At 35.7% G+C, this 21,158-nt stretch overlaps 1 protein-coding gene across 1 annotated transcript in view; it reads right to left on the bottom strand.

The window, feature by feature from the left end:
• Positions 1-21,158, bottom strand: part of BMP5 (bone morphogenetic protein 5) — a 117,719-nt gene that overhangs the window by 45,962 nt on the left and 50,599 nt on the right. The window contains exon 2 of the mRNA XM_007186952.3: positions 16,007-16,199. Coding sequence (XP_007187014.2) covers positions 16,007-16,199 — 193 coding nt within the window. The remainder of the gene's footprint in view (positions 1-16,006; positions 16,200-21,158) is intronic.

Raw genomic sequence — 21,158 nt, 5'->3', positions numbered from 1 at the left:
TCACTATAGCTCCCTTTTTAGTCCCAAACCATCCTTTAACTGCCCTCTTTACACTGAAAGATAATTGGTTTTTGGATTGGAATACTGAAAGGTTGAGCTGAGCCACCAGCCTAAAACAGGATGGCAGACATGGAGCCAAGGAGTGACCATGTAATCAAGTTAAGATGAGGTCATTAGCATGGGCCTTAATCCAGTATGACTGCTGCCCTTATAAGAAGAGGAGAAGAGACACAGAAGGAAGACAGCAGTATGAGGACAAAGGCAGAGATGGAACTTATGTTGACCCAAGCCAAGGAATATTTGGAGCTACCAGAAGCTGGAAGAGGCCAAAAATAATCTTCCCCTAGAGGTTTTGGAAGGAGTATTGTCTTAACAAAGCTTTGATTTTGGACTTCTAATCTCCAGAAGTGTGAGAGAATAAATTTCTGTTGTATTAAGCCATCCAAGTTTGTGGTAATTTGTTACAGCAGCTCTAGGAAACTAATACACTCCCCTAGTTTTCACAGATTAAATATTTCACGTATTAAATAGGAGGTGGTCAGCAATATCAAAAACTGAGAAGAATGGGAAGAACAAAAAAGTGTCTAGAAGATTTGGTAGCAAGGAGAACGTTGGTGGATAATCAGTAGAGTGGAGTTATGGGAATCAAACTGCAGTAGGTTGAGGGGTGAATAAAAGATAAGAAAGTGATGTATTTAAAGCAAAGTTTTATAACATGAACTTCACTAAGATATGGAGAAGAGAAGTAATGTGGAATAGTAGGAACAAAGCGAGTCAAATAGAGGGATTTTTAGTAAACACAAGAAGCATCAAATATTTATAGGACACATTTGAATCCATATTTAAAAGATAGAACATCTTATACTATTTCAACACAATAAGAAATGTGAATGGACAACACAGAAAATCTTCCAAAATAAGCTTGTGCTTGGTTACTTCTCTATGACACTGTCCTTGGAGTTCACGTGTATTGTGAAAATTTCTTTATAGATGAAATCACTTCTCAGCAGGGGGAATTGGGTAAACTAATATACATCAGATGAGTCCTTGGATGGAACCCCCATTCATCTTTTGCCAAAATCTATTTTATCAAAGGTATTGTTTCATAGGCTTGTGGCAAATAAATCCTTTTGCTTGTTTCTAAGTATGGTTAACAAACAGTTCTCATTGGTATCTTATTACTTGAGCAGAAAGTGTAGGACTCATGGCTCCTCTGAGGAGTCTCATTGTAAGTCTACTTTTATAAAGTAAAGAATTGTAATTATAGGTGGAATTGTTATCTGCTAAATTTCAACAATGACTTGCTATACTTAGGCTTTGCTTAGTAGTAGAAAAAATAAGTATGCCCTTTAAGTCATCTTTCTGAGCTTTTGTTTATTCTTTAAATGAAGATTAAAATAAAATCTACCTCATAAATCCCTTGCAGGGATAAAAAAAACTACACAAATAAAAATATTATGCAAATTGCTATAATTGCTGTTTTCTTACCAAAACACATTTATGGCATGTAAGTATGTATATAATAAGCTGTATATCTTATGCTTCATGACAAAATTAGGGTCAGAAGTGATTTATGCAATCACTACTGTCAAATTTCTTTAATAACCTGCACTTATAAATTTTAGATATAGAGATTCATTCATTTTATTTAAATTTAGTAACATTTATTGATACATATAACCCATAATGAACTTTTGTCCCTAAATTCCATTAGAGGCAAAAAATGAAGTTGAAAACATATCAAAAAGGAAGTAAAATTATTTATGTACTCAACAAGAGATAATGAAAGAGAAATATTCTTTAGATTGTTACAGTTTCAATTATATATATGCATGCATATGTGTGTATATATGTACATTAGAGAGAGAGAGAGAGAGAAAGAGGAAGAGAGAGAGAGAAGAAACAGTTAACCAGGAGCATAAACATTCTACTGTCTAACCAAGAAGCTCTAAATCTTGCCAAGAAAAGCTTTGGGAAATTGTCTGGAAGATACACAGATACATTTCAGAGCAAAAGTTAAAATACTTTTCTATTTCCATGAGGCATGATCCTTACAGAGCACAGAGATATCTACACTTTTCCCAAACTTTCTACTATTAGGATGTTTTCACCTCCTTCCATCTCCTTTTGTCTCTGAATAGCTTATCATGCCTGGTAGAAATGTAATGACGGCCACCCAAGAAGAAAGCATACATCTTTCTCTGGGTATCTGACATAAATACACCACACCATCTGAGAAACCTGACATACAGCTCTAAAACAGAGCACGTTAACAACTGATGCAAATTAATCAATGATATTCTCTGGGGTTTATAATGTCAAAATCTTCTCTCATGTGCAGTTTCAGGTTTAAAAGTGTTAGAATTTGACTTTGTTAGCTGATTGATATTTTCAAATGGCAATTATTTTTTCTCCCAAAACAAATGTGAAATAACAAGTTTCTGTAAATCTCACAGAACACCAATTTTCAGAATATCTAATTCAATGCTGTATTTACATTTAAAAGGCACATATGCAAGCTGGTAAAATAGTAATATTAGATGGAATTGAATGGCAAAAAATGGGAAAACAAGTTGAATTCCCACTATGAAAATTCAATAACTTTTCCCTCTGTGGAATTTTTTAAATTGCCAAGATACTGATAATGTTAGCAGGTTTCCTGGCACTACATCATTCCATATTTTTCCCTTGCAGAGAGATCTAAACATGGGCTACTGAATACACACACACACACACACACACACACACACACACACACACACACACACGGGAGAGTTCCTCACTCAACAAGAAGCAAAGAAGTGAAACTATTACAAACATAGTCCAACCACTTTTAATGCCCTCTAATGAATGAGTGATACACCTAGTCCAGGTTCCTAAGATCTCTTCCATATTATGACTCTTACGACCCCAAATATGAAATAGTCAGGGAAAAATTGACTCCATGGTATGAATTATTCCCATAATTTAGGTTTGTAACTTAAATCTACAACTAGAGCAATATTTCTCAACCTCAGCATTAGGCAAAATTTGGACCAGATCATTCTTTATTGGGTAGGGGTGTGTCCTGTTCATGGCAGAAGTTTTAGCAGCATCTTCCACTACCCCAGCATTCCTACTCACTGGGTGCCAGGAGCCCTTCATCCCTCCACCCCTGCCACCTGGGACAACCAAAAATGCCTCCAGACATTGCTACATGTCTCCTGGGTGTTGAATCCCCTCGGCTGAGAACTTGAACTAGAGCTTGATCCCTGCACACTGCAGAAACACAAGCCATGCTTGTCTGCTGTCCTATATATTTAGAGCAGTCGGCACTGACCTTCCGAGTGTTAGTTATGCTGCTCTCAAAAGCTCACAAAATCTCCCTGGGTGGAAATTGAAATTGTCAATGTGTATCCTGAAGTACGTACACAGAAGAATCAAAAATCTTAGAGAAGCAGGAGGGGGGAGAAGATGTCAGTGTGAAACTGACTGTGGACTTGAATGATGACAGCTCAACTAAATATATCCAAGCAGGGAAGATGGCAAATGGCAGCAAACAGGCTGGCTTAAAATATTTTCGCAGTGGAGCACAGAAATTGATATTCATAGCAGAACATTAGGAAAAGGTTGAATTCTACACAGCATGTTTTCTTTTGGGAATATATAAATGTATATACTGTGAAAAAAATTAATTCAAGAAAAGCACTTAGTACAGTGCCAGACACATGGTGAGTGCCCATTAAATGGGCAAGTGCTGACTGCTCTTCTTAGTAGTAGGACTACTGGCATTGTTCTTACTATTTAATTCTTTATGCATTTAAACATTTTAATGCTTAGGAATATTTCTTCTAAGTGCCCTCTCTCTCTCTACCTCTCTTTCTCTCTCTGTCGTTATAGAAAGTTCTCCTACACTGTTGGTGGGAATGTACATTGGTGAAGCCACTGTGGAAAGCAGTATGGAAGTTCCTCCTAAAAGTAAAAATAGAGTTACCATATTCTCCACTCTTGAGCATATATCCAGATAAAACTATAATTCAAAAAGATACATATGTACCTATGTTCATAGCAGCACTATTCACAATAACCAAGACATGGAAACAACCTAAATGTCCACCGACAGATGAATGGATAAAGAAGATGTGGTACATATATACAATGGAATATTACTCAGCCATAAAAAAGAACAAAATAATGCTACTTGCAGCAACATGGATGAAACTAGGGAATATCATACTAAGTGAAGTAAGTCAGAAAGATTAAGACAAATACCATATGATATCACTTTTGTGTAGAATCTAAAATATGACACAGATGAACCAATCTATGAAACAGAAACAGACTCAAGTCATAGAGAATAGACTTGTGGTGGCCAAGGTTGAGGAGGGATGGGGAAGGGATGGAGTGGGAGTTTGGGGTTAGCAGATGTAAACTATTATATATAGGATGGATAAAGAACAAGGTCCTACTGTATAGCACAGTGAACTATATTCAATACCCCATGATAAACCATAATGGAAAAGGATATGGAGAAGAATGTGTGTGTGTATACATACATATATATATATATATATATATATATATATAACTGAGTCACTTTGCTGTACAGCAGAAATTAACACCACATTTTAAATCAACTATACTTCAATTAAAAAAAGTCAAAAAAATAGACTTTAAAAAAAAAAAAAGTTCTTTCTCATCTTCAAAGGCCCAACTCAAGGGTGAACTCCTCCTAGTGGCTTTCCCCAAGGGCCCTCACTGTCCCATGTGAAGAATTAATTTCCCCTTCATTTGTATTTTGTATTCATTTGTACAACACATAGTACATACTTACATCATACTGCTTAGCACATTGTATTATAGTTTTTAAAGCCTGTGTGTGGCAAGCTCACCCCAACCCCTGCCTCAGGCTATGAACTGTAAGGATCTTATTTACTCTCCTTGTGTACCCTGTGTTGGCCACATGTAAGTTGCTCAGGAAAAGCATGGCCAACTCAGCTGAATTATCTGGAAAATTCAATCATGTGGAAACCTCATTTCCCAATAATGCCAGATATGTGAGGGGTGACTGAAGAGAAATGCCTTCTATACGGAATTTGGGGCTGTCAGCTTCATGTGAAAAGATTAAATGAGTGAAATGATGTGTATTAAGTTTTTACCAAGAAAAATAAAGATGTGGATAAATATCAGAACACTTTTAAATGGCACGCATTGACATATGAGTAGGGATAAACGGGGAGGTGGGAGATAGTAGGAATAAAACATATAATTTTAAGAGTTTTAGGTCTTGCTAAGATAAATAATTGTGAAAAGAGATGACATCATGGGCCTGTCTCTTTCGTATTTGATCACATAACATTGTCAAAGGATTTATAGATGAGACGGTTAATAGACCAGAGAGCGTCTTGTATATAAAACATATCTATAAAACATCAGTCTAAATTACTTCAAGGATCCCCACCTTGACACTCCTAGATGACATCTTATGGGAAGTGACCTTTAAATATGTGAAATTATACACACACACACACACATGTTTGCATTGTCAAATGCACTGCCTTAAAGAGTACAGTCTGCACTGACTTTTCAATTGTTTCTTAGTTTAATTCAAAACACTATTACACACTACTATATATAAAATAGATAACCAACAAGGACCTATTGTATAGTACAGGGAACTGTAGTCAATATCTTGTAATAACTATAATGGAAGAGAATGTAGAAGAAAAATATATATATTTATATACATGTATGTATAACTGAACCACTTTGCATTATACCTGAAACTAACACAACATTGTAAATCAACTATAGTTCAATAAAACTTAAAAAAAAAAAGAAACAGTACATGGATAAAATCCACAAGTTTGAAGACAAGTTTTAAGAGGTGACCTTAGGCTTGAAAATGTCTAGAGGTGCAAGTTTCTTTTCATATATCCATTTTAGTTCTTGATTTGATAAATATATGAAAACACAAATAATCAATACTCAACAAATAATAATTGGATATTAAAATGGGTTTCTCAAATTGAAATTGTTTCCATTTTACTGTGATCACATGATATATAAATGAAGTATCTTTAATCCATTCCTCCTCAGTTCAGAGAATTAAAGTCAAGGTTCCCAATTGGCAGGAACATTTTCCATAAAAGAGGGGAAAGAAAAAAATTTATTTATCTTCATTTTCTGTGGAAAAAAAAATGCCTCTTGTATCTTAAGAAAAAATTAAGAGCAACTTATTTTTTTAATCCTTTATTTTGTTCAGTTTAGTTTTGATTTTTGCCCCTCTCTACCTGGAAATGTTGGGATTGTTATTTGGTAAAGAAACATGTAACATACTGTTGTTTCATTATCTTCACTTGCTCAACTATGCTTATGCTTGTTTTGATTACAAAAGTAATTTTCACTATAAAAATTTAGAAAGTACAGAAAAGGGGGAAATTAAAATTTAAAATTACCTGCAAGCTTTCAGTGAACACTTGCTGCTTCTTTCTAATCTGTTTTCCACATGAATTCATCCTAACATAATTATGTGTATTATGTGTAAATAAAGTTTGTTTCCTGTTTTATTCAATTAACATTACAGCCTGAGCACTTTCCAGTGTTACTAATATATTTTTAAAATACAATTTCTACTTGCTCTATGAAGTATAGCATTTCCATTTTCCATGAAACAAAGTGCAACTTTTTCTGTTCTGTTTAAAATTAAAATGTTCTCAGTCTATGCTATGGTAACCAATAATACTGTGAAAAACATTTATACGTGAATCCTTTTCTAATTTTCTATATCTCTGATACTTCTGTAAAATAAATTCATAGATAAGCAGTTTCCCATCCTCTTGAACTGTATTTTTTCTAACATCTTTATTAGAGTATGATTGCTTTATAGTGTTCTGTTAGTTTCTCCTGTATAATAAAGTGAATCAGCTATGTGCATACGTATATCCCCATATCCCCTCCCTCTTGTGTCTCCCTCACACCCTCCTTATCCCACCCCTCTAGGTGGTCACAAAGCACCGAGCTGATCTCCCTGTGCTATGCAGCTGCTTCCTGCTAGCTATCTATTTTACATTTGGTAGTGTATATATGTGAATGCTACTCTCAAACTTCATCCCAGCTTACACTTCCCCTTCCCTGTGTCCTCAAGTACATTCTCTACATCTGCGTCTTCATTCCTGTCCTGCCCGTAGGTTCATCAGAACCATTTTTTTTTTTTTAGATTCCATATATATGTGTTAGCGTACTGTATTTGTTTTTCTCTTTCTGACTTACTTCACTCTGTATGACAGACTCTAGATCCATCCACCTCACTACAAATAACTCAATATCGTCTCTTTGTATGGCTGAGTAATAATCCATTATATATACGTGCCCCATCTTCTTTATCCATTCATTGGTCGTTGGGCACTTAGGTTGATTCCATGTCCTGGCTATTGTAAATAATGTTGCATTGAACATTCTTGTACATGTCTCTTTTTCAATTACAGTTTTCTCAGGGTATATGCCCAGCAGTGGGATTGCTGGATCGTATGGTAGTTCTATTTTTAGTTTTCTAAGGAACCTCCACACTGTTCTCCACGGTGGCTGTATCAATTTACATTCCCACCAACAGTGCAAGAGGGTTCCCTTTTCTCCACTCCCTCTCCAGCATTTATTGTTTGTAGATTTTTTGATGATGGCCATTCTGACTGGTGTGAGGTGATACCTCATTGTGCTTTTGATTTGCATTGCTCAAATGATTAGTGATGTTGAGCATCCTTTCATGTGTTTGTTGGCAATCTGTATGTCTTCTTTGGAGAAATGTCTATTTAGGTCTTCCACCCATTTTTGGATTGCATTGTTTTTGTTTTTGTTTTTTTTTCTGATATTGAGCTGCATGAGCTGCTTGTATACTTTGGAGATTAATCCTTTGTCAGTTGCTTTGTTTGCAAATATATTTTCCCATTCTGAGGGTTGCCTTTTCGTCTTGTTTATGGTTTCCTTTGCTGTGCAAAAGCTTTTAAGTTTCATTAGGTCCCATTTGTTTATTTTTGTTTTTACTTACATTTCTCTAGGAGGTGGGTCAAAAAGGATCTTGCTGTGATTTGTTTCATAATGTGTTCTGCCTATGTTTTCCTCTAGGGGTTTTACAGTGTCTGGCCTTACATTTAGGTCTTTAATCCATTTTGAGTTTATTTTTGTGTATGGTGTTAGGAAGTATTCTAATTTCATTCTTTTGCATGTAGCTGTCCAGTTTTGCCAGCACCACTTATTGAAGAGACTATCTTTTCTCCACTGTATATTCTTGCCTCCTTTATCAAAGATAAGGTGACCATATGTGCGTGGGCTTATCTCTGGGCTTTCTATCCTGTTCCATTGATCTATATTTCTGTTTTTGTGTCAGTACCATACTGTCTTGATTACTGTAGCTTTGTAGTATAGTCTGAAGTCCAGGAGCCTGATTCCTCCAGCTCCATTTTTCTTTCTGAAGATTGTTTTGGCTATTCGGGGTCTTTTGTGTTTCCATACAAATTGTGAAATTTTTTGTTCTAGTTCTGTGAAGAATGCCATTGGTAGTTTGATAGGGATTATATTGAATCTGTAGATTGCTTTTGGGTAGTATAGTCCTTTTCACAATGTTGATTCTTCCAATCCAAGAACATGGTATATCTCTCCATCTGTTTGTATCATCTTTAATTTCTTTCATCAGTGTCTTATAGTTTTCTGCATACAGGTCTTTTGTCTCCGTAGGTAGGTTTATTCATAGGTATTTTATTCTTTTTGTTGCAGTGGTAAATGGGAGTGTTTCCTTGATTTCACTTTCAGATTTTTCATCATTGGTGTATAGGAATGCAAGAGATTTCTGTGCATTAATTTTGTGTCCTGCTACTTTACCAAATTCATTGATTAGCTCTAGTAGTTTTCTGGTAGCATTTTTAGGATTCTCTATGTATAGTATCATGTCATTGGCAAACAGTGACAGTTTTACTTCTTCTTTTCCAATTTGGATCTTTTTATTTCTTTTTCTTCTCTGATTGCTGTGGCTAAAACTTCCAAAACTATGTTGAATAATAGTGGTGAGAGTGGGCACCCGTGTTGTTTTCCTGATCTTAGCGGAAATGGTTTCAGTTTTTCACCAGTGAGAACAATGTTGGCTGTGAGTTTGCCGTATATGGCCTTTATTATGTTGAGGTAGGTTCCCTCTATGCACACATTCTGCAGAGTTTTTATCATAAACAGGTGTTGAATTTTGTAGAAATCTTTTTTTGCATCTGTTGAGATGATCATATGGTTTTTCTCCTTCAATTAGTTAATATGGTGTATCACATTGATTGATTTGCATATATTGAAGAATCCTTGCATTGCTGGGGTAGATACCACTTGATCATGGTGTATGATCCTTTTAATGTGCTGTTGGATTCTTTTTGCTAGTAATTTGTTGAGTATTTTTGCCTCTATGTTCATCAGAGATATTGGTCTGTAGTTTTCTTTTTTGTGTGATATCTTTGTCTGGTTTTGATATCAGGGTGATGGTGGTCTCATAGAATGACTTGGGGAGTGTTCCTCCCTCTGCTATATTTTGGAAGAGTTTGAGAAGGATAGGTGTTAGCTCTTCTCTTAATGTTTGGCAGAATTCGCCTGTGAAGCCACCTGGTCCTGGGTTTTTGTTTGTTAGAAGATTTTTAGTCACAGTTTCAATTTCAGTGCTTGTGATTGGTCTGTTCATATTTTCTATTTCTTCCTGGTTCAGTCTCAGCAGGTTGTACTGTTCTAAGAATGTGTCTATTTCTTCCAGGTTGTCCATTTTATTACTACAAGCATATAGTTGCTTGTAGTAATCTCTTGTGATCCTTTGTATTTCTGCAGTGTCAGTTATTACTTCTCCTTTTTCATTTCTAATTCTGTTGACTTGAGTCTTCTCCCTTTTTTTCCTGATGAGTCTGGTTAATAGTTTATCAATTTTGTTTATCTTCTCAAAGAACCAGCTTTTACTTTTATTGATCTTTGCTACTGATCCCTTCATTCGTTTTTCATTTATTTCTGATGTGATCTTTATGATTTCTTTCCCTCTGCTAACTTTGGGAGTTTTTTTGTTCTTCTTTCTCTAATTGTTTTAGGTGTAAGGTTAGGTTGTTTATTTGGGATTTTTCTGGTTTCTTGAGGTAGGATTGTATTGCTCTGAACTTCCCTCTTAGAACTGCTTTTGATGCATGCCATAGGTTTTGGGTCGTAGTGTTTTCATTGTCATTTGTTTCTAGGTATTTTTTGATTTCCTCTTTGATTTCTTCAGTGATCTCTTGGTTATTTAGTAGCGTATTTTTTAGCCTCCATGTGTTTGTATTTTTTACAGTTTTTTTCCTGTAATTGATACCTAGTCTCATAGTGTTGTTGTCAGTAAAGATACTTGATACGATTTCAATTTTCTTAAATTTACCAAGGCTTGATTTGTGACCCAAGATATGATCTATCCTGGTGAATGTTCCATGAGCACTTGAGAAGAAAGTGTATTCTGTTGTTTTTGGATGGAATGTCCTATAAATATCAATTAAGTCCATCTTGTCTAATGTGTCATATAAAGCTCGTGTTCCTTATTTATTTTAATTTTGGATGACCTGTCCATTGATGAAAGTGGGGTGTTACAGTCCCCTACTATTATTGTGTTACTGTCGATTTCCCTTTTATGGCTGTTAGCATTTGCCTTATGTACTGAGGTGCTCCTATTTTGGGTGCATAAATATTTCCAAATGTTATATCTTCTTCTTGGACTGATCCCTTGATCATTATGTAGTGTCCTTCTTTGTCTCTTTTAATAGTCTTTATTTTAAAGTCTATTTTGTCTGATATGAGAATTGCTACTCCAGCTTTCTTTTGATTTCCATTGCATGGAATATCTTTTTCTATCCCCTCACTTTCAATCTGTATGTGTCCCTAAGTCTGAAGTGGGTCTCTTGTAGGCAGCATATGTACGGGTCTTGTTTTTGTATCCATTCAGCCAGTCTATGTCTTTTGGTTGGAGCATTTAGTCCATTTACATTTAAGGTAATTATCGATATGTATGTTCCTATTACCATTTTCTTAAATGTTTTGGGTTTGTTTTTGTAGGTCTTTTCCTTCTCTTGTGTTTCCTGCATAGAGAAGTTCCTTTAACATTTGTTGTAAAGCTGATTTGGTGGTGCTGAATTCTTTTAACTTTTGCTTATCTGTAAAGGTTTTAATTTCTCCATCTAATCTGAATGAGATCCTTGCTAGGTAGAGTAATCTTGGTTGTAGGTTTTTCCTTTTCATCACTTTAAATATGTCCTGCCACTCCCTTCTGGCTTGCAGAGTTTCTGTTGAAAGATCAACTGTTAACCTTATGGGGATTCTCTTGTATGTTATTTGTTGTTTTTCCCTTGTTGCTTTTAATATTTTTTCTTTGGGTTTAATTTTTGATAGTTTGATTAGTATGTGTTTGGCGTGTTTCTCCTTGGATTTATCCTGTATGGTACTCTCTGTGCTTCCTAGAGTTGATTGACCATTTCCTTTCCCATGTTAGGGAAATTTTCAACTATAGTATCTTTAAATATTTTCTCAGACTCTTCTTTTTTCTCTTCTTCTAGGACCCCTATAATTCAAATGTTGGTGTGTTTAATATTATTCCAGAGGTCTCTGAGTCTGTCTTCAATTCTTTTCATTCTTTTTTCTTTACTCTGCTCCCTGGCAGTGACTTCCACCATTTTATCTTCCAGCTCACTTATCCATTCTTCTGCCTCAGTTATTCTATATTGATTCCTTCTAGAGTATTTTTAATTTCAGTAATTATGTTGTTCATCATTGTTTGTTTGATCTTTAGTTCTTCTAGATCCTTGTTAAATGTTTCTTGTGTTTTTTCCATTCTGTTTCCAAGACTTTGGATCATCTTTACTATCATTACTCTGAATTATTTTTCAGGTAGGTTACCTATTTCATCTTCATTTATTTGGTCTTTTAGGTTTTTGCCTTGCTCCTTCATCTGTAACATATTTTTTTGTTGATCTTTTTTTTTTTTTTTTTTTTTTAATGGGTGGTGCTGTATTCTTGTCTTACTGGTTGTTTGGCCTGAGACATCCAGCACTGGAGTTTGCAGGCAGTTGGATAGAGCTCGGTCTTGGTGCTGAGATGAGGACCTCTGGGTGGCCTCACTCTGATTGATATTCCCTGGGGTCTGAGATTTTCTGTTAGTCCAGCGGTTTGGACTCAGAGCCCCCACCACAGGAGCTCAGGCCAGACCTCTGGCCTCGGAACCAAGATCCCACAATCATGTGGCAGGTGAAGTAATGGTCCCTGAAAGACACGGACTTCCAAATCCCTGGAACCACCTGGCTGGTGCACGGCGATGGGGTCCAGAGTTGCCGGAAGGGCCAGACAGTGGCCTGAGGAGCACAGGGTGGCCTGGTCTCCTCAGAGTCAGAGCCAGGCCATCTGCATTGCCTGCACCGCCCAGAGTGCCAAGGACTCCAGTTGGGCTTGACAGGCGTCTGCACCCCGGATTCATGTCTGAGGCCCCTTGAACTGTATTTTAAAGGAGAATTTGACTATTTATCTAAAACTTGGGTTTTCAGGGACAAGTTCACAGATAGCTCCAACTGCTCATAAGTTGGGTGTGTTCATTTCATTACAGATCAGCTAATTTTTTATTAAGGAAAGTCACCTAGCATCACTTTGCTCACTTTGTCTTAACATAAACAGTAGCAAATGGTAGCTACTGTTATTATAGTAACCACCTATTTTTGATTACCTTTTGTATACAACCCTCTAAATCCTAGTAAAATAGTTGCTCCTATTAAGCTGTTAACTGATATATTTATTAAGTATCAACTCTGGTCTTTGCATTGTGATAAGTACCAGTCTTTCCCACATCACTTGAAATATTTTTATTGTTCTGAAATACTTATTTTTGCTTTTATTTTTGCCTATAGATTTTTAAACTGAGACTCCAAGATGTACATCAATTTCCCCATGTGGGAATTCCAAAGACCCTGCTCTTATTACTATACACTACCATTTTCTACAAAGGCTTTGAAATCCTACACAGAAACCTGAAATACACTAAGAGGCATATGTGCTGTTTCTATATCTTCTGTCCCTTAAATGTCTTTCTTTGGCAGAGAAAGTGGAGTGTAAAAAGAGGATCCTAGATTTACAGACAATAGCACAGCACAGGGTTGCATTTTGTTACACTGTGGATTAATGAACCACTGGCAGTGGATGACTGCCTTTTTCAAAGATAAGGAAGGCATTTTGCGAGAGATTCTCCCACCTGGTCAATGATACATAAAATTGAAATGTACAGTATGCATGTGTACATTTGTATGCTTCAGACATTGAAGCAAATAATTGGGGGAAAAAATTCCATACCCATTACCAAAAACAAATACACAGAAGACAATAGGTATAGCATAACCCTACAGGAGAAAAATCATAATTCAGCAACAATACTTAATAGTAAATGTTCAAAAATGTGAACTTGGTAGAATTGAATTAATATTGAATTGAATTTACTGAATTAAAAATTTCAAAATAATGTTCATTAAATTGAGTAGAATCCTATCCAATCTCTGCCACCCTAGAGTCTGGAATAGTAGAGTGAGAAAACACCAATCAAAGAGATACATGTACTTTAGATTTTAGAAATCATTTTCAAAGATTTAGGAAAAATATCAGTGAAATTCTGGATCTTAGAGTAGATTAACTACACATGTTAAAATAAGTAAAGTGTTAGCCAAATTATACCCAAGAATACTCAAAGAGCAGGCAGATGGAGTTGTAGAGACATTGAGATTAGTATGTTTAACATCAGTTATAATTAGAGAAATACCAAAGTTTCAAGATAGACAAATGTTCCATTTTTAGAAAGAAATGAAATTTCCCAAAATTATGAGATCTGATTAAGCATCAATACTCATAAATATTTCAAATGTATTATTAATAAAAATCAGCATGGGTTCATTCATAAATAAATCTATATATTATTATCAGTGGACTCTTCTAAAAATTAGTCCTTTATTCTCATCATTGTTATTATGTTTTAAATTATGTAAGTGTAGTTAACATACTTAGAAAATAGAGTGAAAGAAAGCTCAAAGGGTAGCTAGTTCAATGGATGACATTCAAAAATATCCTGAGCAGATAGAACAATGGACCTAAATAAAAGTTAGGACCTTTAACTGTGATCAGTGTAAATGTCTATATTTAGTTTCAAACAATTAATAAATAAATAGGGGCCTGGTGTACAAAGAATTCCTGTAAAAAATACTTGGTATGTTGAATAACCAAGTACAAATTCAACTTTCATAAAAATATATTGTGAATGGTCAAAAGGTAAGATAATTCAAGTATTTTAGGATATGTTCATGGAAGATGTATCCCATTCATGGGTAATGATAATTTCAAAACTGTATCAAACAAATTCATAGTGCTGAGGCTAAAAAAAAAAAAAAAAAAAAAAAATCACTTAAGACACTATCCCTTCTTTAAGGAGCTCACCAGCCCAAGTGTGGAAACAGATGCAGAAAAGGAGAATTATAAATAAAATATTTGTTAGCTATGGCAATATAATTAGATGGTATTTGGAGCATTATTTTCAAATCTAGTCATTTAATTTTAAAAGTCACCCCCATTATTTAGTATTTAAAAAAATAATGTAGTATGCCAGGCCCTGTCCCTGTGAGAAAAAAATTAGTATCCTCATTTTATAAATGGAACCACAGGATTGAGATTTAAAACAAAAAATTCACCCACAGACAAATAGCTAGTACATGTTAGAGCTGAGAAAAGAACAAAGATCTTTCTGCCTTGAAATTAGTGCTCTTAAAATAACAGTGTACAGAGATCAGTATTTATTAAGGTGTGTCCTGCTAAACCAGTGTTTCATAGGATATTAAGTATTACAGACCCAAAGAAAAAGATTCCATAGTCGAATAATTTTGAGGAAGACTAGGAAAAACTGAATTGACAGGTTTCTTTACCATAAAGACTTTGCAAGACTTTACTATTCTAATATGCATGGTGAATCTCCTAAAACATGGTCTAACAAGTAGACTTTTCAAATGCATTTGACCCCAGAAGCTTTTTATTCTTTTTCTTCATTGAGTATTGTGAGGGGCTAGTGTTCCATGGAATACCCATTGAGAAATCCTACTCACTAGAAGACCAAGAAATATCCAAAGGTCAGGAATTAGAAATATTCATTAAGGAGAGAAAGAGGCCTTAGTGGGCTCATGACAGCTGTCTTTAAATATTTATCTCATCAAATAAGGACATAGTATTTCATCAAAGGGAAAATCTAGATTTAATGAATGGAAGACAAATTTCACCTCAATATAATATTCCAATAAGAATTTTCTTTAAAAATGTAAGAGCTGTCCAACAAAAGTGTTAATCATTTGTAAAAGGTGTTACCCAAGCAATTTCTGCACTGGTCTGAAAACACCACTAATGTCCCTTTCTAATTCTTATATGTGATGGCTCATTTGCAGTAATTATCAGCTGAGGTTTTCATACATTTAGTATTTCAGATTCTCTGTCCATTTTTGTACCATTTTGAATTAAGCATTTTATAGACAGAAGACATACAGGTTAACTGTCAGAATCTATTGCAAATACAATGTCTTCCATCAAAATCCACATAACACTACACACACTTTACACTATGCCAGGGAAAAATAAAGCCACTCTTCTCCAATTTATAAAACAACAAGTAATTCAAATCATCTTAATTATAAATTTCATATGTGCAGAATAAAATGAAAGTTTTCTCATTTACAAAATGAGGTGAAGGGCCTGAAAATCACATACAGGGTAGCATGAGACCGTCTAGCACACAGATTGGTGTAAGGAGTAGGAAAAAGCTGTGAAATGTACAAGACACGTTTCAGATCAGTTACATGTATCTTTCATGTGTCTATACCTGCCTTGATGCCATTACACTCAAAGAAGCATGATTTGATAGACCAGTGGGTTATCAATGGATTTTACTACAATGTAACATTTATTTGCTAGGATAATAAGTCAGATATAAATTTGATACCTATTTGTGTATTCCTTGATGATCTGATATATGCTAATCTTAATTGTTTCATTTTCAAATCGGCTGTTGCTCCGGTCCTTATATATCCTGAATTCTGCTGCTGTCACTGCTTCTCCATGAGGAATCTGAGTAAGATCAAACCGGAATTCTTTGTAATGCCTTCGCTGGTGAGAAAAATCCTTGTCTCTTTCAACTGGAAAAAAAAAAAAAAAAAAAAAGGAAGTAAAAAGTTAGGCCTTTATAAAGTATGGAAATTAATGGTAAATTCTTTCACTTTGAAAACAAACAAGTAGGATGTTATAAAACTGGGAAAACATAAAACCACAGACTCATATGTGTTTCCAGTTGAAGGAAGTTCCACAAACCAACAGCCTTTAGTTCAAAAGCAATATAACCTCTGTGGTTTTATACAAATTCCTGGCTCCTAAATGGAAAGGTTATCCAAAAATGTTTTTAAAAGTGAAGGTTGTAAAGTTATTACTAGTGTGTATCAAGTACCAGAACAGAGAAGGGTTCATACAGGAATTAGCACTCTGTGATAGAAAGCTCCAGAGTTCCAGGTGCAGTCAATGGTGAGATTTAGCACAGTCAAGGGAGGAAAGTCGGACGGAGGCCCGAGGAGCTGCTGGCACAGTGGGGCTGTGTTTATGAAATTTTAGAGGTCAAGGAAACAAAACAAATGCATTTTCACAAGAAAGATTGTTCCTAAAGTGTCTTCCCGGGAGACTTTTTTCCTCCTTTTAGCAAATGCAAAGCTCTACCTTTTTTAATGCATTTTCATTTGTTCTTATAGATTATTGAGTGCAACCTCCCCAACCCGTGGTGCAGCATCCAGTCTCCCAAAGATCTCTGCTCTTATGCAAAATTGAGAGAGGAACATATTTCCGCCTTCAGCAACCTTCCTACCAATAATTTCCTCTTGCGAATATTGAGGAGTGTCGAGGGATTCAGGACAGTGTCAGGCATATCATTACATAATCCAGCTTTGTAAAACGATGTATTATTGGATACAGTCTATGCTTGTTACTGACCAGTGTTCTTGGCCTTTCCTAATCAATAGAAATTGATAAGAGGCCAGACAAGAAATTCAGGCAAGTCTTTATTGGGGGCCCTGCTATAGCAGGGAGGAGCAAAAACAAGTAACAGGTTCCCTTGCTTGCTCCCAAGTTGGGGTGAGCTGGTTCCTTATATGGGGTGAGGGTAAGGGTGTGTCCAGGAGTTGGGCCAGAGGCGGGGCTTAAGTGGTTTGCCCACCCTTACGTGGTGTTGAGTGCAGGGGGCATGTGCAGTACCCTGCTTTTGCTCCCGACACCCTGTTTTTGCTCCAGGCTCTTCAGAAGTGGCAATTGGGTTTTTGGCCTTTTTGTATCTTGTTGTCCATAATTTGCCCCAACTGTTCATGAACGCAGCTCTATTTAGTCCCTTATAGTTTCTTTGTATTTTATTGCTTGAGGAGAGATATTTGCCCAGGTGCAAGCACTGCAGCAAAGGGTCCCAGGTCCCAGGTCATAGCCTGTCTCATGCTGGGTACCAAAATCTTTCTTAAGGAACCACCTATTAAAAGGGCTCATTTTTAGTAATGCAATATCATTTAATGGAATTAAGTTTCTCAGTGCTGGCAGGTTTCTCAAAATCTCAGTTACCTCAGATAATATAGGACAGATTACAAAAAAAAATTCACTGCAAAGCATTGTGTTCCAAGTGTCTCACAAACCTACAAAAATTTTTTTAGAATATATCCAGTGACATTTCATTGCTGAAATGTTGTTACAAGAAGATAAAAGATGTATGTTATATAAACAATTCACAATGTTCAAAAACTGGATTAAGACACAAAAAATATCTTTAGGAGGTTAATTGAAATGATACCAACACTGCTAAAAATATATGAAACTTGGGATCCTTAACTAGAGGAAAGGTCAAGATTAAGGAAGAGAGAAGGCAATCATGATCATCGAGGAGTGATTTTTGGGAACCCAGGCTGCTGGACTCCTAAATTCTAGTGCCAGACAAGGCTCCATGTCTGAGAGGAAGTTCATGACAAAGGAACCCACAATTCCTTGCCTTCATCCTCCAAAATAATCTCTGGTTTATTTTCTCCAGAGGAGTAGGAGATGGTTTAAGAGAGCTAGGAGATCAGCCCCACCTCCATCTCAGATACTTACACCAGCAAAGAGGAAAATGTAAGCTACACCTGGAGGCATTTTCCTCCCATGGACTTGGTGAGAACGGCGCTCTCGGGCTGCCTGGGTACACCAACACCACTCCCGTGACTCATGAGGTTTTGTTTTATTTAAGTACCATTATCTTGGTCCTAAGAGAAGTCCATTCCCCTGGAGAGATCATTAATTAACTTTCCCTAAATAAGGAGGATGACTGCATTTTTAAGATCCTATTTTGGTACATAATTTAAACCTCTTTTCTGTCTGAGCTCCAACTGGCAGTAGTGTAGACTGCTATGAACGGGTCTCCATCTCCAAAGTGTAAGGGCAGAAAATACCTACAAACTGGATCTCTAATAACTAGAGTGTACGTATGAATATTAAAACTAGCCACAACTCTTGTTTACAGAAAAACTACATTCTTTTTTTTAAGAATCAATTTTATTTATTTATTTATTTTTGGTTGCGTTGGGTCTTTGTTGCTGTATGCAGGCTTTCTCTAGTTGTGGCGAGCGGAGGCTACTCTTCGTTGTGGAGCACAGGCTCTAGGCGCACAGGCTTCAGTAGTTGTGGCATGCGGGCTCAGTAGTTTTGTCTTGCAGGCTCAGTAGTTGTGGCGAACCAGGCTTAGTTGCTTAGCAGCACATGAGATCTTCCCGGAGCAGGGCTCAAACCCATGTCCCCTGCATTGGCAGGCAGATTCTTAACCACTGCGCCAAAAGGGAAGTCCCAACAAAGAACTACATTTAATTTGCTGTAAACTTTTCTCTGATCCTAATTTAAACAAAGTAGATGACATCATGAAACAGTATTTAAATAGACCTGTTCTAAGCATTTTATTGATATTAACATATTACACTTCATAACAACCTATGAGGTAGGTTCTATTATCATCCTCATTTTGAAGATGAAGAAACTGAGGAGGTAGAGAAAAAAAATACCTTGCCAAAGAATTTGAATCCAAGCATTTCATGCCACCAAGCTATGGTTCTTAAATGCCAGGATAGGCTGCTTCTGCTTAGAGACTACTACTTTGTCCTAATTTACTAAGTATTTATGCTTTAATAAAGATCTGATAAATTAGGAGTTTGGGATTAACAGAAACATGCTACTGTATATAAAATAAGTAAACAACAAGGACCTATTGTATAGCACAGGGAACTATACTCACTATTTTGTAATAACCTATAATGAAAAAGAATATATATATAAAATATATTAATATATGTATGAATCATTTTGCTGCACACTTGAAACTAACACAACATTGTAAATGAACTATACTTCAATTAAAAAAAGAAAAAGAAAAGGAAAAGTGATCTGAAATCTTGCACTCACAACTCCAAAATCCAAAAAGCTCTGAAAACTGAAAATTTGGCTTCAACTTCATTTGGCAGAAGAACTGGAAATTAACTGATTTGAGGTGACTTTAAAGTCCCTATTTATCTCACTTTAACTTACTGGTTTGCTGCAGAAATGTTCCCTGTGTTTGACTACGTGGCACTGTCCCAGACTCTGCTTGAGGAGTAACATACTTTATGATCTAAGCATTCATCAGTCATTCAAAAATATATATTCTCTATTCTGAAAGTCAATATTCAAAATTCTAAGTGATAACAATCATTTTTCAATTTTTCATTAACAATCAATTTTATATTTGAAATTTAGACAAAAATAACTACAGTCTTGGACATAAGTGCTTTGACATGAGTTTGTTATGGTCCAATCTAAAGCATGCACCTGCGTAATGCAGATGAGTATTGAATTCATATTATGTAAAGTCATCTACTGTTCTGGAATCCCCTGTGAGATGTTAGTGTAATAAAGTGGAAAGCTAGAATTTCAGCTGTTATGATAAAATTTCAGCTTTCTAATCCAGGCTCTTTAACCTAACCCCTTAAGGGGGCAGATTTTCAAAGAGTTTAATAAAATTTTATATTAAATATACCACACAGAATAAAGTTGTAGTGCAGTTTTGTCCAGTGATTCAAATTCCTATATCCTACTGCTTTGAATTATAATTGCCCTGTTAAATTCCATGGGACATGTTGCAGTGAGTAATGGAATAAAAGTAGTACTTATATAGCCTTGCACTCCTAATGATGGTCACAAATATTCACAAGGTAATCTCAGTTACCTAGATAGGTGTCAAATATTAATATCACTGACTTAAGAATAAGAAATTGGGTGATAAAAAAAATAAAAAAATAAAATACACTTATGCCAAAAAAAAAAAAAAAAAGAAATTGGGTGATGACAGCTAGGTGGTAACAGATGTCTGTCTTCTAAAACTCATTGTAAATCTTTGTTCAATGTCCATACCACCTACATAATGACATCCTACTTAGAGACTAGTTCGTTGTTAGTACAGGTGACCCTTGAACAATATGGGGTCCAGGAGAACTGACTCCCTGTGCAGTCAGAAAATCTGCATATAACTTTGACCCCACAAAAACTTAACTACTAATAACCTTACTGGTAACATAAACAGTTGATTAACACATATTTTGTATGTTATGTGTATATCTACATATATTTTATGCACTCATGACATACCTAACTTTTTCTTAATTTTCCTGATATTTCTAGGTTATGCTGTTCATGTCTGAGTTTTTTCAAATTGCTGCAAATCTCCAAAAAATTTTCCAATATATTTATTGAAAAAAATCTGCATATAAGTGCACCCGTGCAGTCCCCCCCCATGTTGTTCGAGAGTCAACTGTATATTCAAACAATGTTAATCAGCAATACACAAAAATGTGGAGAACAGGTGGAGAAGCAAGGGTTTGATCACCAGTGTGTAATTGGCATCTAACACAATACAATGCCTGATCCGAAGAAGTCTTCTAATAAACATTGGTTGAATGAAAGACTATGAACAGATCAAAAGCTGGTTCTGTCTTTTCACTCAGCACCATCCTGCTGCATTTCCCATTGACTGAGGGCATGATAATTTATTTAACTCTCATTTGGGAGGGCGTGTATTTTAT

This window comes from Balaenoptera acutorostrata, chromosome 10 (genome assembly GCF_949987535.1).
Source record: "Balaenoptera acutorostrata chromosome 10, mBalAcu1.1, whole genome shotgun sequence".
In the NCBI taxonomy this organism is placed as follows: domain Eukaryota; kingdom Metazoa; phylum Chordata; class Mammalia; order Artiodactyla; family Balaenopteridae; genus Balaenoptera; species Balaenoptera acutorostrata.
Note: the sequence above shows the minus strand (reverse complement) of the source record. Positions and strands in the feature narration are given on the sequence as shown.